A 24,784-nucleotide genomic window follows, 5' to 3' on the forward strand; every position below is an offset into this window, starting at 1 on the left:
ATTTACCTGGTTGTCAAGGAAACCATCAATAATTAATGAAACGTAATACAATAATGTCCATCGCTTGAACATAGGCTAACAGTGGCCCTTCTGATAAATTACACAATGGGCAATTAAACCATGGTTCAACAACTCGATATGAAACAAAGTCTTAATTTTCCCTTAAAGGCTCCACTTTCTTTCTCTATGCCTATGTTCCTTGGTGCAGATAACATTTCTGCATTCTAAAGTAAATATAAACCACTTAAGATCTGGATTAAAATGTTCTGATGCATCTTCCTGTATGTGAGTTGTTTTTTCCTACTAAACCTCCATGCTAGGAACATGTGTGTATGCCAAAACAGGTGAGCAACTAAACTGAATTATTAAAAGAAAAAAATTAAGATTGTTTAAAAGCAAAATATAATTCTAAATTTCATGTTCAAAATGGCAAAAATAAATAAGACCGTTTACCACTACCAACCAGGACTCCCTACTGCAGAGCAAACAAGTTCAGACCAAGAGCATAATATGAATTCTCTGACGACTGTTATTGTGAACTCCCATGTTCACTTACAGAGTGTCACTTAGATAATCTATCTGACTTACTATGAGTGATCACTTCGCATTGCTACTATGTCAAGTCAAATATTCATAAGCTGGTTTTATCATAGGGAAACTCTAATAACATTTGATAGCTAGGCTTTTATTCTAAATCGAGTTTAATCTGGCAGTTATTTCAACTGAGAGCTTTATGTGACTATATGCTATTTTAATGCCCAAATTAATATGCATGTAAAACTGACCCATTTATTTTCTGATGATAGATACCAAGCTCATATAATTACAACTATAGATTAAGAGTCAGAGGAAGGAGCAACAAATGTATGAACCTATATTTGACATTTTTGTAGCCTTCTCTTTTATTTGCAAATTCTTATTCTTTACAAATATAGTAATATCCAATTGCCATGTTTTCTTTGTCAGGTCCATCACTTGAAATCATTTATATCAAGCAAACTTCAATGGTTTCTATGCTGTTTTACTGAACAGTGTAAAGCATTTTTTTTATCTTGTATAATTGATTAATACATGTAACTTGAATGAGGTCAAGTTCAATCTAACGACCTTCCCACCTGTCACCACAATATGGTATAGAAATAAATAAGATACATGCAATTATCCCAGCCAACCCTAAAACCCCAACAATATATTACAGTGCATAGGAACAACCTATTATATTGACTTAATATTGTTAAACCAAAACAACTCTGTTATATACTTTAATTGGATAAAATTTGTATATTTGGGTTAATATTTGATATATTGGTAGATACATTTCAAATATTGTTAACTTGTCTGCACACATTACATAGAAGATTTTTTTCTCTCTGATATATATCAGAAGTGATAAATTCTTTTCAATTTTGTTAAATGTGCTAAATGGCTTATACAAAGAGCCACAACTCTTGTCCAAACTTTTGATCAAAATCCTCTATGCAATTGATAAGCTTTGTGTATAGATGTATACCCCTGTTATCCCAAGTTACCTCCTTTCATTGGAACTCTCTTGCTCATAGCCTTTACTAGATTTTCTTTTTGATTCTACAGAATTGCTAGTTTTTGGTGCAACAGGTTTGCTAGATTTTGGTTCAACAGGTTTACTAGTTTTTGGTTCAACAGGTTTCGAATTGCTAGCCTGGCTAGAAAATCCCACAAGATTTAAAAGAAAAAAAAATTATACAAAACTGAACAGAAAATAAAAATGAAACACTTAATAATATTTCATAAAGAGGTTTGCTAGCTTACCCGTCCCTATGGAAACTTGGAGAGTCCAAAGAGTTTGACATGGAAGACCATTTTTTGTTTGAAGTGTTAGTGCGTGGAGACGCAGTAGTTCGATGTGTGGGCGTTGTGGGCCTTTTGCTGGGCGTGACGCGGGCATTCTCCAGAGGATTGGTGAATGATTTCTCGGTCCGCCTAGTGGGGGTTCCTCTAATATTGGGCTTGCTGGGCAACACTGATGATTGTGCTGTAACAGAATTATCATTGGATCTTAATTATTGGTTGACTAAATACATAATGTACAGTTGACTTGATGGCTCATCAATCATACTCAGAAATTCTTGGCATCCTAGTCTGATTTTTTTCTCAATAAATATTAAATTTAAAACAAGTAAGTCCTCATGTTTTAAAAGTATTAGAAAAAGTATCCACTATTTTCCACATATTAAATGTCCCTTGTACTTATGTTTTCTTACTTTCAAGTTGCTAAAAAAGTAAGACACAAGGCTGTCTACAATGTGTGTTCTGCCATATTATGACTGATCCCACATGCTATTTAAGAAGTAGTAAAACCACTTTCTGTCCATCAATCTGGTAATACTGAGTTTTCCTGACTTTTCCTTGTAGATAAAGCCAGCTTCAAAAAATAATGCTTCTTTGCCCTCTACCCACTTAGGATCAAACATTTAGGCTCGTAAGTAGTCTAGAAAATTATTTTTCTCAGAAAATTTCAATTTGAATGCTAAATTTCAAAAAAATATATTTTCCAGAATACAGTGCATAAACAAAATTAATTGCTTCTAGGAGGTGAAAAAAAAATTTTTTGAGTTGGGCTATTTTTATCCAGTCGGTTGGGGGAGGGCAACCAATTTTTTAAAGAGGGCCTAATGAGGCAATTTTTTGGGTAGCCTTTTGATATCTATGACTTACAGGAGTTTTGTGTTGATTGAACCATTTTTATAAGCCCCTCTTTAGACGGAACGTATTATTATGAAAGTTATGCCCACCAGTGTTTCTGAACTCTTGTTATTCCAAGCTCTCAAAATAAAGTTTTTCAGTGGTGCATAGTCTGTCACCTTGATATTTATAATCTTTATTTAATTAGCTCTGCACTGTTAAAGAATGAATTTCTTTCTTTGAAATTTTGACTTAGAGGTCAATTTTAATGATTCATAATTTTTCTTTCTAATAAGTGAATAACAAAAATAAATGCTTGTGCATTCAATCATCAATCCCCCCTCCTGATATAAAGCAAGCTGCTCATTTTAGAACTACCAACCTAATAGTAATGGGCTACCCCTCATGGTTAGATTTTATCTAAAGGATAATTAGATGTTAACCACCAATATATATCCTCATCTAGATCCATTTCCTGCTCAGGGATACTTCTTGCAGAATATTACTTTCAGGACTCAGAAATAAGGCTTCAAATAAATTTAAAGAGGTAGAGCCACCTTGGGTCATATCTGGCCCTAAAAATTTCTGAAAAATCAAAACCGATCAGTTTAGGTTGCAAATGCAGTAGTTATCACTTGGATTGGTGGTGACCACTTATCTATTAATCATGACGTAATTTCCCACCTAGTCAATGCATTATGACGTCATAAAATGCGTCATTTTCCTCTTATCATGTGAATTCCTTCCAAAATGACCTAAAGTTGAAGCTTTTTTTTCAATATTTCATATAGAGCACAACCTCTGATCCATAATATGCAATAACATAATGAAAGCTCTGTTTCTGAAGATCAAAAAACATGTTTTATTTTTTGGATCGTGGGCTGTGCTCATATTTTAATTCTTTGCTGAAGGTAGTCAAATACGCATTTTTTCTGCAAATTTCAAGAACATTGCAATTTCTCAAACCTGTTTTCCAATATCTGGATTCTCAAAAACAAAATTTTATTATAGAAAATGGGAGCATCAAGTGTCTACTTTCTTTTGATATATGAAATGGGAAAGAGGGTGATAGTTAACTAATTGATATAAGTACAGGGCCATTTTATGCATAAGATGGCTCTACCTCTTTTACCTATCTTAACTAAAGAGTTCCACAAATTAAGCAATACCCTGGGGTATAATATAGGGCTATGGAATGGTATGAAGGAAATAGAAAATCTATGCTTCTCAAAAAGGAAATGAAGACTCTGAATGGGAAAACTTCTTCATCAAACCCTCAGTATGATTATATTCACCTCTGGAGAGCGCCCACATGCAGGCAGTGAATAACAGTTTATATCTGGCCTTCCTATACCCAGCTCACCTTTGCTGGCCATCACATGGCCCATTCTGTGACTCCCCCTATACCCAGCTCACCTTTACTGGCCTCCACATGGCCCAGTCTCCTGATGACGTCCGCTAGCGCACTCTTCAGACAGATGATCTCGTCCTCCTGTTGCTGGACTTTCTTCTCTAGACAGAGGACTCTCTCACACGTGTCCATGTGTTCCTGACTGAGAAGTCCATCTGTAACACAAACCAGGATCATCAGAATTATAATATTACATTACATATAAAAACATTATTAACTCACAAGTTTCAATTCCTCATGTTTTAAAATATTTGTGTGCATTAATATATTGAACAATCACTTATTGGTCACAATTGTTGATTACTGGATCTTTTCGCCTAACAGAGAAATGAAACTTAATTAACTCTCAGTACATTCAGTACTTTGCTTATTCTTGCTGTGGTGTATCATCTTTTTTTATCCTTCAAAAGTATCCAAAATCTGGAGTTCTACATAAGAATCATATAAACATTGTGATAGAGCTAACTGTTTATCACAAGGCATTTTTAAAACTTAAAACACTTACTTTTTGCCCTTGATTAAATGATATACTTTTCTTTCATTTCCTGTATCACTATGAGAGACTGTTAAACTTTAATCACTTATTATCTGCCCCTGATTGCCGATTAACCTTTTTTTAATTACCTGTATTTATACATACATCACAACCCTTTTAATAGTGTTTACATTACTTGCTAGAGAAATTTATGAGGAGCCCGTAAGTCTGTCTATATGTTATACTGTTTCTTTCGGTATTCACACAAAACTGTAGAAGTTACAAGTATGCATGGTAGCTAGGATATTGATTAGGAAGTCCTGGTATTGATTTTCCATTACCCACTGGACTCAGTGGACTGTACTTAACAGAAACCATCAGCCCTATACATTAATTCAGACATTCAGAGGAAATCTAGCTGACCATCCGTAGTAATGCCAATGTGACAATAACCTGCATACAAATGACCACATCAATCTAAAGATATAGCTATTACTGACTGATAACCTTCCACCAGAGACCGTGAACATTAGGAACTGATAAACCAATATACATGTATTCAACAAGAACATTTCCTAATTTTGTTTATCTACAAGGGAAGAGAGAATTACTTATGTAATGAGTTGTTTTGTTTGTTTACATTTTGTTACAGAATATTAATTATTAGCACATGTGTGAAGAAAACAGAAGAATTTTTTTTTACTTCTTTGAAAAATCAACTTCCAACATTGTAAATACTTTTAATCAATTCAACACAATAACGAGACCTTCAAAAGTGAAAGTAGCATAATTAAAGCATGCAGCTTCCAATAACACAGGCATCATACGTACACAATGGAATTATATACCACATTAGTGCAGAACATGTGGCAGATGTGCTACATTTGAAAAACATTTTTTCTTATCAATCAAATAAGGCCAGTAATTTAATTAATAGCTCACCCAAAACATCTCTATCATCAGAAACATGAAATCCCAGATCAATACCACTATAGTCAGCTGAGCTCTTTGCGCTGGGCTGGCTGCCATGACAACTAAAGGACAAGTGGTTCTCCATATTTACTCATGCATTCACTGGTCAACACACGCCAAAAACTAAGAGCTCTGGCCTTCCAGCCATCTCTCTTCCATTGTTTACCCTAGCTGCCTTATTTAGGCTTTATAAGCACAGGTAGGATGTGGGAAATCTTCATTTGTTGAACACCATTTGTTTCCAATAAATCAATATCCAGTCTGAATGCACTCTTCCTTGGTACACAATAGCCTTCTTTGTGTGACCTTGACAGGGAGTCACCACTTTGATCTGACAATCTTAATCCCACACTTTTGTCAGACCTCTCAATTTGTCAAAGTTATATCAGACTTCAATTAGCATAGGAGCAGCAGTTTTTCTACTTAATAAACTTTTTTAGTCACTCCCAGTTTTTTTCAAGATTCCATTCAGACGACTTTTATCCATTTTCCAAAAATCTTGGTGAGCAGTTTTTGTGAAAAGAAAAAAAATTAAAAGGAGAAACTGGTTAACTATGTTGAGTAAGAGAGCCTCTTTAAAATCCACATCTGCATATATTCCTAAGTAAACATAAAATAGTAATTTAAAGTTATTTGGAAGGTTATTTTTCAAGATTTGAACGTGTTTAACTTAAGAGTCCCATAATTCATCACAGTCACTCCGAAACTGAAATTGTCACAGTTTTAATGGCCAGCAAAGAAAACGATAATGCAGGCAATTATGTCATTCGCAAATATAAACATGACAATGCATGTATCACAAACTTGAACATAAAAACAGACTTTAAACTTTTCTAGTATCTCTCAGATTAACTTCAACAGTTTAAAAAATATGTAAAAATAGCCCAAGCTTTTATCACTTCAGCCTCTAAGATCTACATTTCCTTCAAGATAAAATAAGTACACAGGCTCCTACGGTTATCTCTACAAGTATATATCCCTTAAATATTAATAATCAGCTGGAACTCCCCTCCAAATTACAAGGTGTGAAGTCTGCATTCCTTCTCACATAACTTGGAATTATACGAATATATATATACATGTACCTTATGTGTATATACTGAATTATCTGTCTTTTACATATTCTGTTATATAACAGTGCAGATACAGTTGTATCAGAATTGTTTTTGGCTTTGCAACAAGGAAAATCATCAGTATACCTGTATTATGTTATACACTCACTATTGGAATCCTATCTGTTTTGTATACAATTTTATTGATGTATTTTTCGCATTAATTTAATTTAGTAAACAGGTAGGCCTTGTTGAAAATTGACATACAGCTACATGTAAAACAGAATGACAGTTTTTTCTTATTAAAAAAAAAAACAAACAAACAACCATACAACAATAAAACACGTTTTTTTCATAACTATGCAGGCTAGAACTTTTTTTTTTACATTATCACAGTTATCTCCCATTCACAGGACTTTAAAATGACACCCTTGGAAGCAAGCAATCATTTTGGTTTTTCTTCCTGTTCTGCTATCCATTTTAAGAAATTCAACTGAAACTAGAAATATTGCCTGATAGTGCTATGTATGGGTTTTCCTATTAAAATATTCATTCACTCCTTATGCTAACCGTTGACAATGTTAAATTTAATACAAGCACTAGCTCCTTCATCTCTTGGAATTCAAACAGGTATCCAACAATACATATACCTTTTATCAGCAAAGATTACATAATTTAGAGTTGTTCAGAGTGATATCATGGAACTTTAAAAACAGTAGAATAATTTAAATCTAACTTTTGGAAATCCATTTGCAAAACTTCAAAAGTTTCAAACTGCAAAATAATCCACTGCATCTAGTGCATGTAAATAAATGTCTTTTTTGAAATAAAATATTGTAAAGTAATTTTGCAATTGCCAAAGGAATATTTTTCAGGATTTGTATCATTTCCTAGTATGTGGGAATGTGATTGAATTGTCAGATACATTGCACTCATAAAAAGGGTTCTGGTATAGATCTGTGTTCAGGCAATGTGTGCTGAAAATGGCATTGATTTAGACTAGAGAAGAACTGCAAACCAAATACCACTTGAGGGTTTTTCTGTGACAGTGAGAGAAGACAAATTGAAATGATTTCATTCCAAAGAAAAACTTTAAAGAACAGAACCATTTATAATGTTTTGGGCAAATGCATAATAAATTTTGAAGCATAACTTTTTCATGCCTCAAATTTTGAGCAATCACCACAGAAAACAATGGTATGATTATATTCAGGAATTCATGAAAAACATTCCTTTTGATCTATAACAAACAATGGTGAATTGTCAACATTTAACCATTGCTAGTATCCCAAAATGATGCATCTGATAATATTTTCAATACTGTTGTATATTCTATGGTGTGAAATTGCTTATAGATTTCAGCAACGTAAATTTCATTTACTCTACCTGTCAGATGTTTATCTATATTCAACAATACAGACATCTGTCAGAGATAATCGTTAAAATCTGTTGATTAGCTTTTGTAGGCATTTAAATTTTTTTGCTGATGTTTAACTTTTTTTTCACATACTGAATGTGTGTATAATTCAAGCAGTCCCATTACCATATAAGTCCTTATAGTATACTCAATCTTTTGTAGTTCAATGATGTGGAAGTTTTCATTTGTAGGATAGATTTAAACAAGAAAATTGAACAACTTTAAAGCTAAATCTGTTTTTGTTTTCTTTCAATAGGGATATGTTACATTTATTTTAGGTCATTAGATTCATAAACATGAACTACTTTTCCAAAGAATACTGCATATCTAACATTTTGATAGAGGGTATTTAAAGTTAGTATTTTCATTATAAGATGGCAACTAAATCAAAGAAATAGCAAATTTCAGAAAATAAAACCAGTTTACTACATGCAGTTAATTTGCATTTTGTTCCACATGCACACAGAACACAAAACTTTATCCAATCATTTGCATTCATCTTGTAGTATTCAGTATTTGTTTTGTAAAGTGTCAAATATCTAGTTAACTTCAAAAATCTATTTTAATGCTGCATTTATTTGTATTAATTATCTTAGTACAGAGTAGCAGTATTGGTTCAAAGGATAAGTCTCTGAAAAAACAAACGGATTCTTGGCAATTTTTTGTCCTTAAATTTAAAAATAATTTCCAGCCACTTTAACAATTGAGGCCTACTTTCTGTTCATTAATAAATTCAAATGTGAGCAGAAGAAGGTTGCATGGTTTAATTATATTTCTTATCTACTACTTGTAAATTCTACAACTATGAATATAAAGAAGATTTTTAAACATGAGTACTTTTTAAACTGTCTTGCTATTGGGGAAAGTTCAGTGATTAGAACACCTGACTAGTGATGCAAGAGTTCTTGAAGTTCAATCCTCAATCTAAACATGTATTTTTCTTTTTTTTCTGATATATTTGGTGTCATTGACCATCCCTTGATATGCAGGTGTTATCCTGGCTGCCTAAATGCACAAGAATTTGGGTGGTGCTGCATGCATCTTCAAGGATAAAGACAGTGAGTGTAGTACCATAAATTGAACCACTGACCATGGTTATCTGCTAGAATAACTCTGTGATTAGAACACCTGACTAGCAATGCAACTCCTGGGCTTGATTCTTAAGTTTTATAAATTTTACCCTATCCTGTTGTACAATATTTTGATTATATTGAGTGCATTGCTAAGATTAAACAACCAAGTAAAACAATAAGTTAGTCAACTAAAATGGCAATAGAACTAATATCCAAATTTTTATCAGTAAAAGAATATGATACGTCTCAATCTGCTGCAATCAATCAACCAAGACCATTTATAGACAGATGAATAATAAAAACTTAGTTTATGTCTTCCAAAGCAGATGAATTCTTGGATGGAAACAAAAGTGGTAATCAGGGATAGGGTACCACTGGCTGCTAACTTCATTTTATAACTCAAGACTTGAACTCTCCTTGATTAAAATGATTTTAATACCAATAGAATTTTAGGGAGTAAGTAAATATCAAGATGAATCTATAAATACAGCCAACATTACAGATTACCAACAAAGCAAAAGGACCTGGCTGCCATCCTTGATAATGAGCTCAACTGGGGATCACATATTAGTAACATCACAAGGAAAGCAAACACCATCATTGCTTTTTGGAGCTGCAAACTTTCTTGCCACCCATGACCCATCAAGTCAACCAGTTCTAAGACCTCCAAGTCAAATAAGCCTCTTCTTCTTGTGATCATACCAGCAAAACCCATAGGCTAGAAGCTGTAGGTTGGGCTTTCATGATACATCATGGGCAATAACAACAGGGAAAGCAGTGTTTAATCATGATCTATGATTCAACATCTCCCTGTTGATACTGTGCACAGGCACCATGATTTATGACCTCAAAGACATTCCATCTAGCAGTCTAGTCATCTGGTACAAACAACATTTTACTGAGGACATGCTTTGAGATTTTTACATACATTATGTCACTTTAAATGCTACCATGACTCTTTCTCTCTAGTTGGAGAAGCGATATAGAACTCATTACCAATATTCATGCTCACAGCTGATTCACTTGAGGCCTCCAAGACCTGAATCAGCTCCAGTCATGATCTATTTAAGGTTATTTTCATTTCAAAAATGATCGATTTTAATCAGATCTTAACAAAGCCAACCTCAGTATGATTTTTGACTATAGATCAACAAGTCGTTCTGAAAAGAGTGAAAATAATAAAAGCAATATCTTATTCCATAATTTACATACTGGAAGCATTTTCAACTGAGCCCAAAGTCATCTTCACTGATGTTTCAGAATAAAACAAAAGAGTTCCAGTGCCATGTTTTGCAATATTGCAATATTGGGATTGGAACGGGGCTAAGTGGTACAGGATTTGCAACATAATTGAAAATTCACTGAACTCTATATTCATTTCATTCCAGTAGATTCGACCTTAGGCTATGTCGGTCTTGGAAAAACAGGTAGCGACACCCTAAGGAGAGTACTTAGTGCTACCCTGTTTTTATCGCATATGAAGACTGTGGTTTTTCTAATATTCAATCAAAGAAAGTTATACTTTCCCATAATACTCACCACAACTGGCAACACTGTCAGAGAGCAGGCCATTCGATAGTTCCGTTGCACTGTCCATCGCCGACACTTTCTGACTGGTTGACCTACCGGTAGTTCCGAAAGAGAACCAGCTAAAAGAGTCGGGTAAAATCCGTTCGTATGACGGTACGCTGTTTTGGAAAAAGTTATCTATTTCTCTATACTGGGGAATTTAATCTTAATAAGTAATGTAGAAAAATATACATTCCACAATAGACTATTTCAAGGCGGGTGCATTTTATTAAAATTATGAAAATATTAGCTAATTCAGAAAAACGCGGAGACTTCTAGGCACAACATTTACCTTTTCCTGTCGCCATACTTGTCGCGGCGGGAAATTAAAACGTTGAAAGCATGCATGGCAGTCGTGGATCAAAATTCACTTGAGAAGTAACTGTGTCATGGTATTTTTGTTTTATAGTTTTGTCATGTACAGGAAAATGTTTAGATCTATTTGATAAACCCCGGGATCAATGACATCATGTTAGGTCAAATAGGTCATTTAATACTGTATTCTCCGCATGTCTTTGACCGGTAAAAGTCATGGAAATTTCCAGATTGTGTAGACAAATCTTGTTTAGCTTTGATATTAACTATCTATTTAAAATAATTATTGTGAAACAATTTGAACCACAATCACCACTACATACTCTGTCAGTTCTGTAGTGTGCAATAATAATGAAGGTAACATCAGAGATATCAATAATTTTATTTTGCCTCGGATATATAAAGGAAACAAACCCTAAAAGATCTTTGTTAAAAAACTATTGTTTTTAAAAACTTTAAAAAAAAAATAACTAATTGCTGTTCAAGTTTGGCAGTTTTGGAAAATTTTTTAAAATTATGCCCACTTTTAAATTGTTCACAGGAATCAAGATTCAAAGAGGGAAAATCCTTTTCAGCGAATTATATATATGAACCAATGTTTCCTTATCAATCTCAAAGTGCAAGAACAAGTGAAGTCCCATTTCAAGACCAATCCAAGGATCAGAATCAATCAAAACACTCGATAACTGTTCAATCCCAGGATCCAATCCAAATAAAACAATGGACAACCAACCAATGTATAAGTCATGTGGAGCTGTCAAAAGGAACTTCTGTGGTATTTCTTTCTTTTTTTTTTTTGTAACAAAACTACAATAGTTATTCTAATTTAAACATAAAGTTTAGCATACCTGGTGATTGAAAGAAAGACAAGTCTGTGCATCCAAATGGATTTGCATCCAGAACATCTGGTATGCAAATCCAGAGCTCAGAACCTCTACAGGTCCAGTTTAAGGGTTGACCCATTTGCAGACTTTGCACAAGCTATTAGAGTGTCATGCTTTTTGCACTACAACATTGTCCCTCTCCAGAGAATAGGATGGCCTCATTTAGGTTGAGCAAGTGGGTGAACTTTTTAGCTCCATCAGTAAAGCACCATGGACTGGCATGCTAGAAGTCTGTAACTTTTGGAGTACAGAGGCCTGTGTCAGAGGCAATGTTTTACATGACAGAGAATACCCTATTCCTATGAAGGTTGCCGAATGTAAAAGAAACAGGTCTGTGCCCCAAAATGGATTTGAACCTTAGCCCTACTAGGATGCCATGTATCTTGCACTATCACATAATCATTTCTTTATGTTCTAAATTCACCAATTCAAACGAACATAAATTATTTATAAATAAAACTCAAAAACACTTTATATAGGATGAGCTCGCATGCGCGAATGCAACACACTTAAAAGAATTGTATACAGTATACAAAGCACAGTCTTTAGTTTAACTTCTGAAATCCATATCATTCTACAAAAAGGAAAAAGATTCAAATAAAGCGACAAGTCAACATTAATACAAACATGTAGGAAATAACGATATTGGAAGGGGTGGGTTGGGCGGGGAATTAGTCTGTTGCAATGTAGCAGCGAACTTCGAATGACTTAAAACACCCGAAAATCTACCTTATACGTGACTGAATCATGCGTAGCACGGATTCAACCTATTCATCCGTAAACAAATGAACAACCAATCGATCTCCTTTACCGATGGACTTAATCTGCATACATAACAAATACACGTGTTTTACCATTACTTTTATAAATATATTAATACATTACTCATAAGAATATTGGACAAGAATTAAAATTTGATAATTTAAATTTTTAAAGCAACAATTTTGTATTCAAAAACTGATTTTAATTTTTTTTAAAGAAAAGCTATGTTGGTGAAGAAAACTGTGAAATTTCAAACATCAAGACAATTCCTATGTCTAGTGCAATGTTGTCACCAGTAACAGCACAGACAAAAACAAACAAACGTACAGGAGAGAAAACTCCCAAGACTTTGTTAAAAATGATGGAACGGCACAGAGAAAATGAGAGGTAACTATATATCATAACTACGTCATACAAATAGGGCACAAAATCAGGGCTAGTCATTAATGATTGTCTGAATTTCTGTCTTTTCCCCCTCATAGTTGAACACATCGTCACAAACCACGGCCAAAATGTACAATCCTCTCCCATTCTGGTAGGAGAGAGCTATATGCGGACTCCGGACCGTGGCTCGAGACGATGAGTTGAACATGAAAGTGGAATTAAGGACAGATGATACAAACAAACTTTTGTCAAAAAATTTGAAAATAACAACTTGAGTCATGTTTTAATGATTAAAATGAATAGGTTACACCGCGTAGTTAATCTTTTTAGCTCACCTTAGCCGAAGACTCAAGTGAGATTTTTTGATCACATTTTGTCCGGCGTCCGGCTGTCTGTCTGTCTGTCTGTAAACTTTTCACATTTTCGACTTCTTCTCAAGAACCGCTGGGCCAATTTCAACCAAACTTGCCACAAAGCATCCTTGGGTAAAGGGGATTCAAATTTGTTCAAATGAAGGGCCACGCTCTCATTCAAGGGGAGATAATTGGGAATTAATGAAAATTTGGTGTTATGTTTTAAAAATCTTCTCAAGAACCACTGTGCCAGGAAAGATGAAACTTATGGGGAAACATCCTCAGGTAGTGTAGATTCAAGTTTGTTCAAATCATGACCCCCAGGAGTAGAGCGGGACCACAATTGCCGACCAAAGTTTTACATAGAAATATATATGAAAATTCTTTAAAAATCTTCTTCTCAAGAATAGCAAAGCCAGAATTGATCATATTTATATGGAAGCATTCTCAGGTAGTGTAGATTCAAGCTTGTTCAAATCATGATCCCCGTGGGGTAGGGCGGGGCCAATGGCCGACCAAAGTTTTACATAGAAATACATAGGAAAATTCTTTAAAAATCTTCTTCTCAAGAATAGCGAAGCCATAATTGATCATATTTATATGGAAGCATCCTCAGGTAGTGTAAATTCAAGTTTGTTCAAATCATGACCCCCGGGGGTAGGGTGGGGCCACAATGGCCGACCAAAGTTTTACATAGAAATATATATGAAAATTCTTTATAAATCATCTTCTCAAGAATAGCGAAGCCATAATTGATCATATTTATATGGAAGCATCCTCAGGTAGTGTAGATTCAAGTTAGTTCAAATCATGACCCCCGGGGGTAGGGCGGGGCCACAATGGCCGACCAAAGTTTTACATAGACATATATAGGAAAATTCTTTAAAAATCATCTTCTCAGGAATAGCAAAGCCATGATTGGTCATGGGACTACTTTTGGATGTAAACTTTAAATAATAAACCAATTTCTACTTTTTCCTAGCTACAATGCTCAGGTGAGCGAGGTGGCCCATGGGCCTCTTGTATTCAAAGTTGCACAAAAATGGAATTTGAAGTGAAAAATATTTGTATTGAATAAAAAGGATGTTTTCAGAAGGATAGAATTTTGAATGTCAAAGAAGGTTGACAATTTCTTTATACCGGTATTCTAGAAATTTATTATTTGTATCATTTGCAATGAAATTGGGTCAAAAAATATATACCTATCCAGACATCCATTTTTTGTTTGTATCATCTGTCCTTAAATATGATCTATTATCATTTTTTTTTCTTGAAGTTTAAATTTTAATCCTGATTGTCCAGTGGCGTAGCATCGTTTTTGAAAGTGGGGGGGCCAGGCAGGGAAAAATTTTTTTTACTTACCTGAAAAAGGTTGACAAAGACCCAAAAAAAAAAAAAAAAAAGGTATAAGTTGCCCAAAGTCGAAAATCCTGTTTCGTGACAAGTTCTTTTGCGGTCTTCTACGGTTTTCTACGGAATCCATGATGGGGGGGGGGGGGGGGGGGGGGGGGGGGGGGGTTAGGTATACTTTTTTTTCTCAGTGTCAACTACTTCTAGTACCAATTCTTATACTGCATTTTCGATACATTTCTAAAAGTGGAGGGGCCAACCAGGCTTTCAATTAACATTTCCTATAGTGTAAGTAAGGTTGGGAAAAAAAAGTGGGGGGGGCCAGGCCCCCCCTGGCCCCCCCGGATACTACGCCCCTGTTGTCAGATACAATGTCTTCAGTCTATTTTGCTATAAGTGTAAATAAAATCAGACTTGATGAGTATATAATTAAAACTTTATTTTATGTAATAAATTAATTAGTTGTTTATTGAAAAAATATTGGACAAGTAAAAATTATATGAGAAGTTAAATTTCATAGTTTCTAGTAGAAAAAAAGTTAACAGTAATCAAGAGACCCAAAGACTGGAGTTAAAATATCAGCACTTTAGTATATATACATGTACAAATTTTGTTTGAAGGGTAAGGCACCATACATTGAATGAATCCATGAAGAAGGTCTGTGAACGCGTCCCAGGTTACTCAGCAGTCATGAAAGAAACAAAGGTATAAAAACAGGATTTAATATATTTAATTTTACTTTTATATAATTCTTTGTGAAACAGCTTTCAACCCATACATACTGCACCTTTTATGATAGGTTGTGATGATGCAGAAAATAATAGCTTACATTTGTTATCTGGAGAATACAGTCCATGATCTGTGTGAGAAACTGGATGTAAGAGTTAGTGATCTTCTCATGTCAACAGACTTCATTACAGAACAACTGAGATCCAAGAAAGGTATATCTACAAATAATGGAAATCAGTTACAATACATACAGTGGTTCCTAATTATTATTGCTAATAACATGTAACATATTTGCAGGGGAAAAAAATTACATTCATTAAATTTTTTTTTTGTGTAATTTATTAAAACAGTTCTTTAAATAAAATTATGTAAAAATGAAATTGGGATAAAAATTCAGCAACATCAGAATTTGAGATAAGAATGAAGCTATTATTATTTAAGTTATTATTATTCACAGCTAGATTTTCTTTTTTGAATTTTTGTTAAACTGGTTCATATAGTATTATCTGAATTGCTCTAAAATTTAATTTGATACATCTGATTTACTTTTATTTATAAAGCTTTAAAAAAGGACAGTGCAATACTGAAACACAAGGTGAGCTAAAATCATAAAAGTTGCTATTTACAGCATAGATATATTAATACTTATATATGAGTGCTTTATTGCTGCATTTGAATTTTATCTAACCTCAAAAGGAGCAGTGGTGAAGTGTCATTTTTGTCTTATTAAATAACTTTTTCCACCAATCCCTCAGTTCTTGAGAAGTTTTACTTTCCCAGTATAATTAAATCCATTGGAAACATGTTTTCTAAGCACTCTAATTTATTGATACATGTATTCAATTTTGAATAAGGCAAAGATCAAGTCTGAAAGCAAAAAAATAAAAGTAGAGCCCAGACGACTGAAGATCTCCTCCCCAACCATAGACTCTACTACTGACCACAAACTGGTGGAGGAGGGGTACGATTCCTCCCAGGAGTCGGGGATTGGAACCAGTGTGGGGATTCAGACTTTCTCCTCCATCAGGGACCACCACTGGCTGACATCTCCGCTCAATAACCTCATCAACATCTCTGGATGTGAGGGGACCCAAGATGACCCAGGTATTGAATACTGTAAATCACTATTTATTCACAAGAACTTTATTTTCGCGTACCGTAATTTTCGGATTATAGGTCGATACTTTTTTTCTCAGAACCGCTGAGGTCGACCAATATACGAATTCGACCCTTCTTAGGCTGAAGTTTACGAAAAATGCCCCAAAATCAATAAAATTTACGTCAATTTCAAAGCAAATCTGTGCCACCTTCGTAACTTTTTTCATTATTTAACGCAGAAAAATTAATGTCCAGGTAAACAATAAAATATTTATTTTATAGCTTTCTTACAAAATAAATTCCATTACATATCCGTTGATGACAAAGGAAAAAACTGTGCTTCATCAAGTAAATAATTCCTCAACGTGTTTATCAATTGCCATCATGCGGTAGCCATCTTGTGAAGTTAGGAAGTCGCTACCGTTTACTAAAAGTAAAACCGCAACCGTATCAAATTTAAAATACGGAAAATTTTTCAAGATCACAACTGTAGTGTTTTACCATTTATTAATAGATTAATAAATTGAAATAGTATTAATTTTTTTATTGTGACAGTCTTATATTTATTTATGTGTAAAATGAGAGAAATATATTTTGCCAGTCAATTCCTAAATTTAATTACCAAATGAACCGATAGTCATTACTATATATATTTTTTTATTTTATTTAATTATAATTCCGGTCAAACGAATTAGCGCTATACAAAGATTGGCTTCTAAAGAATTTTAATTGTCTCACAGATAAAAGGATTTACACTGTGTGTACACGCAAAGGTTTTAACACCTGTGTTGGTTTAATACCCTCAGGGCATGATAAGCAAATCCACGTGCCATTATAGGGTATTAGTGTTACACATCATTGAACAAACAAAGCCATGAAATTCATAATGACTGTCAAATTGTGAATGTACCGGTACTCTCAATTAAATATATAATTAAACTTATAGCGTGGTAATATTATTTCAATTCTTTACTGTTGCTTTATATATACATTCAATGGTCGTTTGCGGGTTTTAGCAAATCCCTGAAGAACAAAACTGAAAATGGCGGACATCGAATCAATTGTCGTCCACCGGTAAATAATGTCTGAATAAAATATATTAGGAATGTGTCCAAGTTGTTCTGAAATCAGAATTATTATTCTTTGTTCTCGGATATTTCCCGAATTATAGCTGTAAAATAAGAACGTGTTTACATGTTATTTATGCCTCTGGTTTAACAACAGTATGAAACTATGGAGGCATTGAATAGGCAAGTTGGAGAAAAATAAGTAGTAACACAATTCAACGAAGTTTTAACTACATTTTTTAAAAAAAACTTTATTTAAATGCTGTACTCATTAAAATACCTGTTTGTTTTATTGATACGTTCATGTCACGGAATTACCCCGGTAATTATAGAGGTTTACCTGTTCTGATACGTTGTATCTGCGTAAGAATCTTTAGAAAACGGGAAACAAAGCCTCGTCCTATACAGTAAGTTCGTCCTATCTTAGGATTTTTCAAAAATTAAGGCTGAAAATGAGCCTTTCGACCTATATACCCCATCGACCTATGACCCGAAAATTACGGTAATTACGCGAGACAGTGTGCTCGCGAAAATTTCATTCTCGCATATTATAGTATTCCTTATGATTATATAGAGCAATAACCACAATTCATGAAAATTTTGTCTCGCTAATCAAGAGTCAATGACTATCTCGCGAAAATAAGGTGTCGCGAAAATTAAGTGATCTACAGTACATTAGGGCTGTGTGAAAAATTGAATATGTACATTTATGTATGGAGACACAAAGTGACAAGTTTTACTTATGTCTTGTAGATGAGGAGGGATTCTATAGTCAATCTACTCAAGGTGTGCTCAGCCAGTTAATAGACACCCCGTCTAAACTTATCGTAAGTAGAAATTATTCTGGACATTTCCTTTAAAACTTCAAGGAAAATAAAGTTTCAATTATATGATTTACGACAAGAAATTTGAGCTAAATGCTATAGGATGGGTGTTTTAGTTTCAGAATGATGATATTTTGCCTTCCTCTTCCTGCTTGGACAATTTTCCAGATGCGTTTGATCTCATGTCCAGCCCTGTGTGTAAGCGATCATCTCAGCTCAACAGTCCTAGAACCAGGGTTTGTTTTATACTTTTCAAGGTATGCGTAATGCAAATTAAAACACATTGATGTTAATTGGAAAGACAAATTAAGCTGCATTTCTTTTATAGGAAAGAATTCTAATGAATTCCTCGTATGGGATTAAGAATGATGTTCAGGATTATCCGGATGTGGCTGAAGCTTCCGAAGGGGAAATGAGAACCATATCACCAGAAAGTGTCCTAAAGACCAATCCCTACAGGGAAGATGTCTTCTTATCCCAGGTATCAGAGCCCATCAGTCAACACAATGTGTCAGCCTTATCAGGGCACTCAGACATTTCAGTTTTCCTGTCAAGTCCAGAGAAACCGAGCCCACAGTACACCCCTGTAAAGAGTCCATGGTGGCCAGGCAAGAACAAGAGAAAGCAGTACACTCCCAAGAGGTCTCCATTTAACAACATCACCAACCTTAAAATGAGTCCACCAGAAGAAGAGGAGGAGGAGGAAGAAGAAGAAGAAAATATCCCCGAGCCCTCTACCAAGAAATTTAAATCGGAATCATGTGGAAAATTTTTACGTCGAAGTCCAGGTAAATTTTGTTTTAGCAGGTGAGGCCCCAATTACTGTATACAGGGAAATTTTCGCCCCTTTTGCCCTACCCTCATTTGGGAAGATTTAAAATGGGGCAAAATCAAAGAATACATAGAGGATATCTATATTGTGTGATTTGATCTTGGCTTTATCCAACGAGTTGAAATGGTGTATATATTTCGCGAGGCTTGCCGAGCGAATATACAACATTTCAACGAGTTGGATAAAGCCAATATCAAATCACACAATTATAGATGTTCTAGTTATCTCATACGACTTTCATTTTAACAAAACGTTGATGTTGACATGCCTCGAAAGAAAGTAGATCGTGTTCAAAATTTAGAATTTTTGCTATCTGCGTCTTTGAAAACATTATGTGACAATTGCTGGAGCTTTACGTCAAACAAACTTCTGACTGAAAGTTGTAAGGACCATGAGATCATGAAAATTGAACTCTTTGGACGATGGCAGTACAAAACGTGATAGGCAAGGCTAGGGGCCTAGGCCTACTTGTAGATTCATTGTTGATCAATGGTAAGTTACACCTACATTACTAGGTAGGCATATGTAGTATAATATAAGAGAGCATCATTGAAGATGTTAAAGGAATCTTATAACAACAACTTAACTGCTAGGCTTTACTTTCTCCTGAGAACAATTGAAAGGGGGGATGGCTCTTAAAGTAGCCAATAACAGGTTCCTTGATAAAATAAGACACTTCTTTGACATATACAAGTCTTTTTCTGGCTTTTCACAATATAATCGCTCTCTATCATTCATTTTATTAGGGCAATAATTTTTACAAATAAAAGTTTCAAATAAAATTTTGAAGCAAGGAATTGTGTCAAAACCGGAAGTGCTATTGATAAAGCATCTACCCGTGGATAAAGCATAAGTTTATCCAACAGCCTGTATCACCAACACGTATGAGATAAAGTATAATTTCTTAAACAAAACTATGACTGGACGAATTTAAAACGGGGCAAAATTGTTTGCAAGTGTGAAAGGGAGAAAATAACCCTGTCCTGTATACAGTATATCTCCTGAGCATTTACAATCAGTAGAATAATCTAACCACAAAACTCTGTCAGATAAAGTAATTTTTATATACATACATAATAACATTAATGTTATAAACCTACATTACAGTTGATGAAGATTTTGTATCCTATGTACCATATATATGGAAATTCCATAGTACATCTAGAGCTCGCAGACAGAAAGCAACACATGGTCACAAAAAATGCAGCAAGGACCTTGGGTAAGATCACACTTGAGCCAGTTTACCTATTTTAAAGTTTTAAACTGATAATAATAAAAAGAGAGTCGCCTGCAAAATAAATTCATCTTGAAACAAACCGACCAACTTTGTCAATCATAGATTGTATTTGCTTTATTATTCACCCCAAAAGTACCAGTTGAGTAAAATTTAATCTATGCTCTGTCTTTGCAGGGAAATCACAGATGAAAACAAGAACACTGTTAGTAAACCCGAAAAAATAGATCACAGAAAAACCACCTGGATGAATGGATTTATGATGTTTAGCAGATATAATCGCAAGAAGTTTATTGAGTAAGTTATTAATGATGTAACAGGAATAACAAAAAGCATTGCAGGACTGGAAATTGAACCTGGGACCACGTACTGTATCACTAGTCAGGTGCTCATCTACAGCATTACATTCCTTCCTCTCTGAATTGTCTCCCCCTAAAGACACAACCCAAGTTCTTGTTTTCCCCTGGCTGAACTTTCACCTGCAAGTTCAGGGGTGGTCAACAGCACCAAAATCGGTTAAAGGAAAATGTATGACTGGACTGGAAATTGAATCCAGGACCCCTAAAGATCTAGTAAGGTGTACTACCCCTGAGCTACTGATCCAGTCCCATATTCATAGCCCAAACCATTACACATGAACTGATAATTGCCATTACATGATATGTGCGCAATAATTTTTTTTAAGTGATGAAGCAGTGAATATAATAATTTTTCATAATTTCAGTTATCTCTTACTGATGATTTTTTAAAATTATATTTTCAGAGCTAATCCTGGTGTACACACCTCACACATCAGTAAAATCCTGGGACATACCTGGAGGAATATGTCTGCAGAAGAACAGAAACCCTACAAGTAAGACAACAGGCCTCTAGGCTAAAGGGCTCATTTTCTGAAGAGCTTCATAGGTATTACAGTTTTTTGCCAGCACAGAAAATGATTATTGAATTCAAGATAACTGAGTATTTATCTTTTTCAGGGATGAGGCCAAACTGTATGCAAATGAAATGAAGAACGATAACCTGTTGTGCCCAGAGAGCAGTGAGGAGGCATTTTCTAGTCCTGAAAAATCAGACTGAACTCAGAGGAGAAAGTCGAGGGTGAAAGGGATATGGGATGCAGTGGTGTACAGAGTAATTATTAAGAGGTACATCAGGTGTATGAAATCTATAAAGGTTAAAGGTTGGATATACTCTCATCTCTGCATTTTCAGGTTACCTGAATCACCTCCTGAACTTTTGCTATAGGGCTTTGTCTGTCTTCATGTATTGTTCTGCCATAAGCATTTGATATTTTCATTTCTTTGAGATGGGTGAACCAACCTTTGTATTAGGTATTTTAGCATGTAAGGATGCAGAACAAAGCAATTTCAGACACCACAGTGAAAATAAGTACATGTACATTGTAACTACAATTAAATACCGGTAGGTTTCCTGTATACTACTGAAAATAAAGGGGATTAAGAGGAGTAAATTCCTTTTATTTTCATTCCTTGCATTTTTTTAGGAAATTACTTTTTTTTTATATAAAACGTAAAGGCAGTTTTGTAAAAGAAATATGTTGTGCACAATGTTTTATTGTTTAATTGACTATTAAAAACTCAGACCAAAAAAATAAACTTCTTACTTTTTCAAAGTATTACATATATATATATTGGTGAAATGAGTATTTTTTGCTGCCTTTGTCTCAGTTTGTCAAAATTTGTTGTTTTTATTTGTATGGTGTTCTCTACCTATTACCACCTTTTAAAATCTCAGTGTGTTAGTTTGTTATATATATAGACATGTGTAAACATTTGAAATAATGCAAAGTATTTTAAATAATTCAATGATTGTTAATAAAAAATGCATTTTGTATACAAATGAAGACGGAATTTAAGTCAAGGAATTTCAAATGCTGTAAAAGTGAACATAAAACTTGTATTGCAGCAGCAGTCATTTTAGTTAAATGTCCTCAGTAACATGTCTTTGTTAACTGTTGTATATGCCCTGGTGGGTAGAATTATTTTTATAGACATTTTTATTCATTGCAGGAAGTTATTAATGTTGAAAACATTGATTTTTTTTATTTTGATTGTTAAATTATTGTTTTCCTTCATTTGTTGTTATCCTCTTGAATCATGTTGCCACAATATCATGCAAAATGTTTTTGACTTGAATAAAAGATTCTCCTTTAGACCTTATTTGCTTCTTCAGAAAGGGCTTAAGAATAAAAGATGGATATGATAAAGCAAGAGTGCCTCTTTCAAAACTTTAAAATTGTTCTTGACCCAAATTAAATCAGGGTTGCAAAATTGGAATGAGGCTCCATAGATCTGTTTAATGAAAATGCCATAGACTTTGAAAATCTCTGCTCTTCAGCTGACAAACAGTCCATGATAATGAAGAGAAAGAGAAAATGCCTTAACGAAAATCCACTCTGCTGGGTATTTAAAATACAAACAGAACATGGTTAGGTTAATGAATAAGAGGTCGTTGGACCACAATGCTCACCTGAGAAAATTTTTGGCCCCACACAATCCCCAGGGGTAATGATTTGAAAAAGACCGCTAACAGCTCAATGGCCATAAGTGTGTTAAGTTTGTAAAGAAAATGCATTAATGAAAATCCACTCTGCTGGGTATTTAAAATACAAACAGTAAATGATTAGGATAAGGGGTGATGATTTGAACAATTTATAATTCTCACTCCCCAAAATGCCTTCACACAACAATGCTCGGGTTACCTGGGTACTTGGGTCTTGCTTTATAAAATGTTTTGACCCCACACAATCCCCAGGAATTTTTTAATCTTACATTGTCTTGTAATGATTTAAAGAAGACCCCTTGACAAGGAACTTACAGCTCATTGACCATAAGTACCCAACTGATATGTAAAAAATAGTATCAACAAGCTTCATACATGTTTATAATCCAAACCTAAGTACCTGTGAGTGATTTTTGAGAAGATTTTTAAAGATATTTCCATTCTATATTGATGTAAAACAGTTCTTGAGAAGATTTATTAATGACTCCAGCCTATATTTGTCTTCTTGATTATCTCCCTATGGAAGGGGGCTTGACCCTTCATTTGAAAAATTAAACTCTACAAAAACCCATCATACAATCAGAAGAGCTTATGCGATAGTAATTAGTCCGTCCGTCTGTCTGTCTGTCTGTATGGCCCTGTATAACTTATCACACAAGTAGACTACACTAAGATACATAATTCTGTGTGTTTTTGATATGAAACAATTTTATAATTCCAAAATGCTACTCCCTAGGGTGTTGCTAAAAGACGGTGCCTTCACGGAAAACATTTGAGATTAAATCATTTAAAATTAAATTTCTCAGAAACGCCATGATCAATGAAAGTTTAATTAATCATTTAAGTCTCTTACGAAAAGCGCTACTTGGCTCCAATTTCTTGCTATTATTTTGTACACATGTACCAGAAATTGATATGATCATTTCAATAGTATAAAGGTTATGTCTGGAATACAAGGTATCTTTATAAATCATGATAATTGGTAATAATGATAATAAACCAAGACTATTAGAGCTCCCACAAGATAACACGATTGTAAAACTGGTTTTTAAAATTTTATACAAGTGCTATCAATTAAAATCTTGGATAGATGGAGTTGTAAATCTTTACTGTAGTAAAATTAATATAGATTTTTAAAGATATTTCCGTGTTTTTCTAGCTTTCATATTTGAATTTCTCAATATGTATCATAACTCATGGATTTTCTTTTTGTGACCAATATATGTGTGTGTGGCCCTGCCCTACCTAGGTGTCATGATTAGCACAATTTACAATCTAAACTTCCCAATGATGTTTCAAAATAAGTTTCAGTTTTTCTGGCACAGCAGTTCTTGAGAAGATTTATTAATGACTCCAGCCTATATTTGTCTTTTCTTGATTATCTCCCTATGGAAAATAAAAAGGGATTTACCCTTAGTTGTACATCTAAAAAATTAAACATCGCATATACAAAAGCCCATTGTTCTCATTTTCATAGGTTAATTTTTTTTTTCGCGTTATTACGCGAAACTTTTGCGAATTATTACGCGTAACTTTCGTGTTATTACGCGAAACTTTTGCAAATAAATGCGAAACTTGCGTAACTTTGGTGTTACAGTGACTTACAGTGCGTAACTTTCGCGTTATAGCGTGTAACTTTAGACGAACATAATTCTGTACATTTGTTTTTGATTTCGATGAACGGTGTTGCTGTGGTTACTACAAATAGAAATTTCTGTGAAATTCTTTCAAAACTTCCTCCCGTTTTGATCCAATTTCAATATTTCGCGACTACACAAAATATGCATTGGTTTTTGATA

At 34.2% G+C, this 24,784-nt stretch overlaps 2 protein-coding genes across 11 annotated transcripts in view; one reads left to right on the plus strand and one right to left on the minus strand.

The window, feature by feature from the left end:
* Window positions 1-10,728, minus strand: part of LOC134256555 (echinoderm microtubule-associated protein-like 2) — a 28,307-nt gene extending 17,579 nt beyond the window's left edge. The window contains exons 1-4 of one of the 7 annotated variants that reach the window (XM_062739234.1): window positions 10,601-10,728; window positions 4,078-4,227; window positions 1,789-2,011; window positions 1,530-1,682 (exon numbers count right to left, since the gene is read on the minus strand). In XM_062739234.1, the coding sequence (XP_062595218.1) occupies window positions 1,530-1,682; window positions 1,789-2,011; window positions 4,078-4,227; window positions 10,601-10,658 (584 nt within the window). In that variant the 5' untranslated portion in view covers window positions 10,659-10,728. Of the gene's footprint in view, window positions 1-1,529; window positions 1,683-1,788; window positions 2,012-4,077; window positions 4,228-5,489; window positions 6,490-10,600 lie in introns of those variants that run through there. The other 6 variants (XM_062739232.1, XM_062739233.1, XM_062739238.1 and 3 more) reach the window with 6 other exon arrangements.
* Window positions 238-22,637, plus strand: LOC134256556 (uncharacterized). 4 transcript variants are annotated; one of them, XM_062739241.1, is made up of 14 exons: window positions 238-344; window positions 11,487-11,720; window positions 12,809-12,978; window positions 15,299-15,383; window positions 15,478-15,619; window positions 15,968-16,002; window positions 16,262-16,511; window positions 18,326-18,399; window positions 18,513-18,632; window positions 18,725-19,184; window positions 20,336-20,447; window positions 20,640-20,759; window positions 21,226-21,315; window positions 21,440-22,637. In XM_062739241.1, exons 1-14 carry the CDS (start codon window positions 333-335, stop codon window positions 21,537-21,539), a joined length of 2,004 nt encoding a protein of 667 aa, XP_062595225.1. In that variant the 5' UTR covers window positions 238-332; the 3' UTR covers window positions 21,540-22,637. The 4 variants fall into 4 exon arrangements, with proteins under 4 accessions (XP_062595225.1, XP_062595223.1, XP_062595224.1 ...); XM_062739239.1 differs by lacking the exon at window positions 238-344 and adding an exon at window positions 8,952-9,046; XM_062739240.1 differs by lacking the exon at window positions 238-344 and adding an exon at window positions 10,453-10,488.
* The last annotated feature ends 2,147 nt before the right edge of the window (window positions 22,638-24,784 follow it).

The sequence above is a fragment of the Saccostrea cucullata genome, unplaced genomic scaffold (assembly GCF_032062105.1).
Source record: "Saccostrea cucullata isolate Sc308-1 unplaced genomic scaffold, CSIRO_AGI_Scuc_v1 ctg90, whole genome shotgun sequence".
NCBI classification, from domain to species: domain Eukaryota; kingdom Metazoa; phylum Mollusca; class Bivalvia; order Ostreida; family Ostreidae; genus Saccostrea; species Saccostrea cuccullata.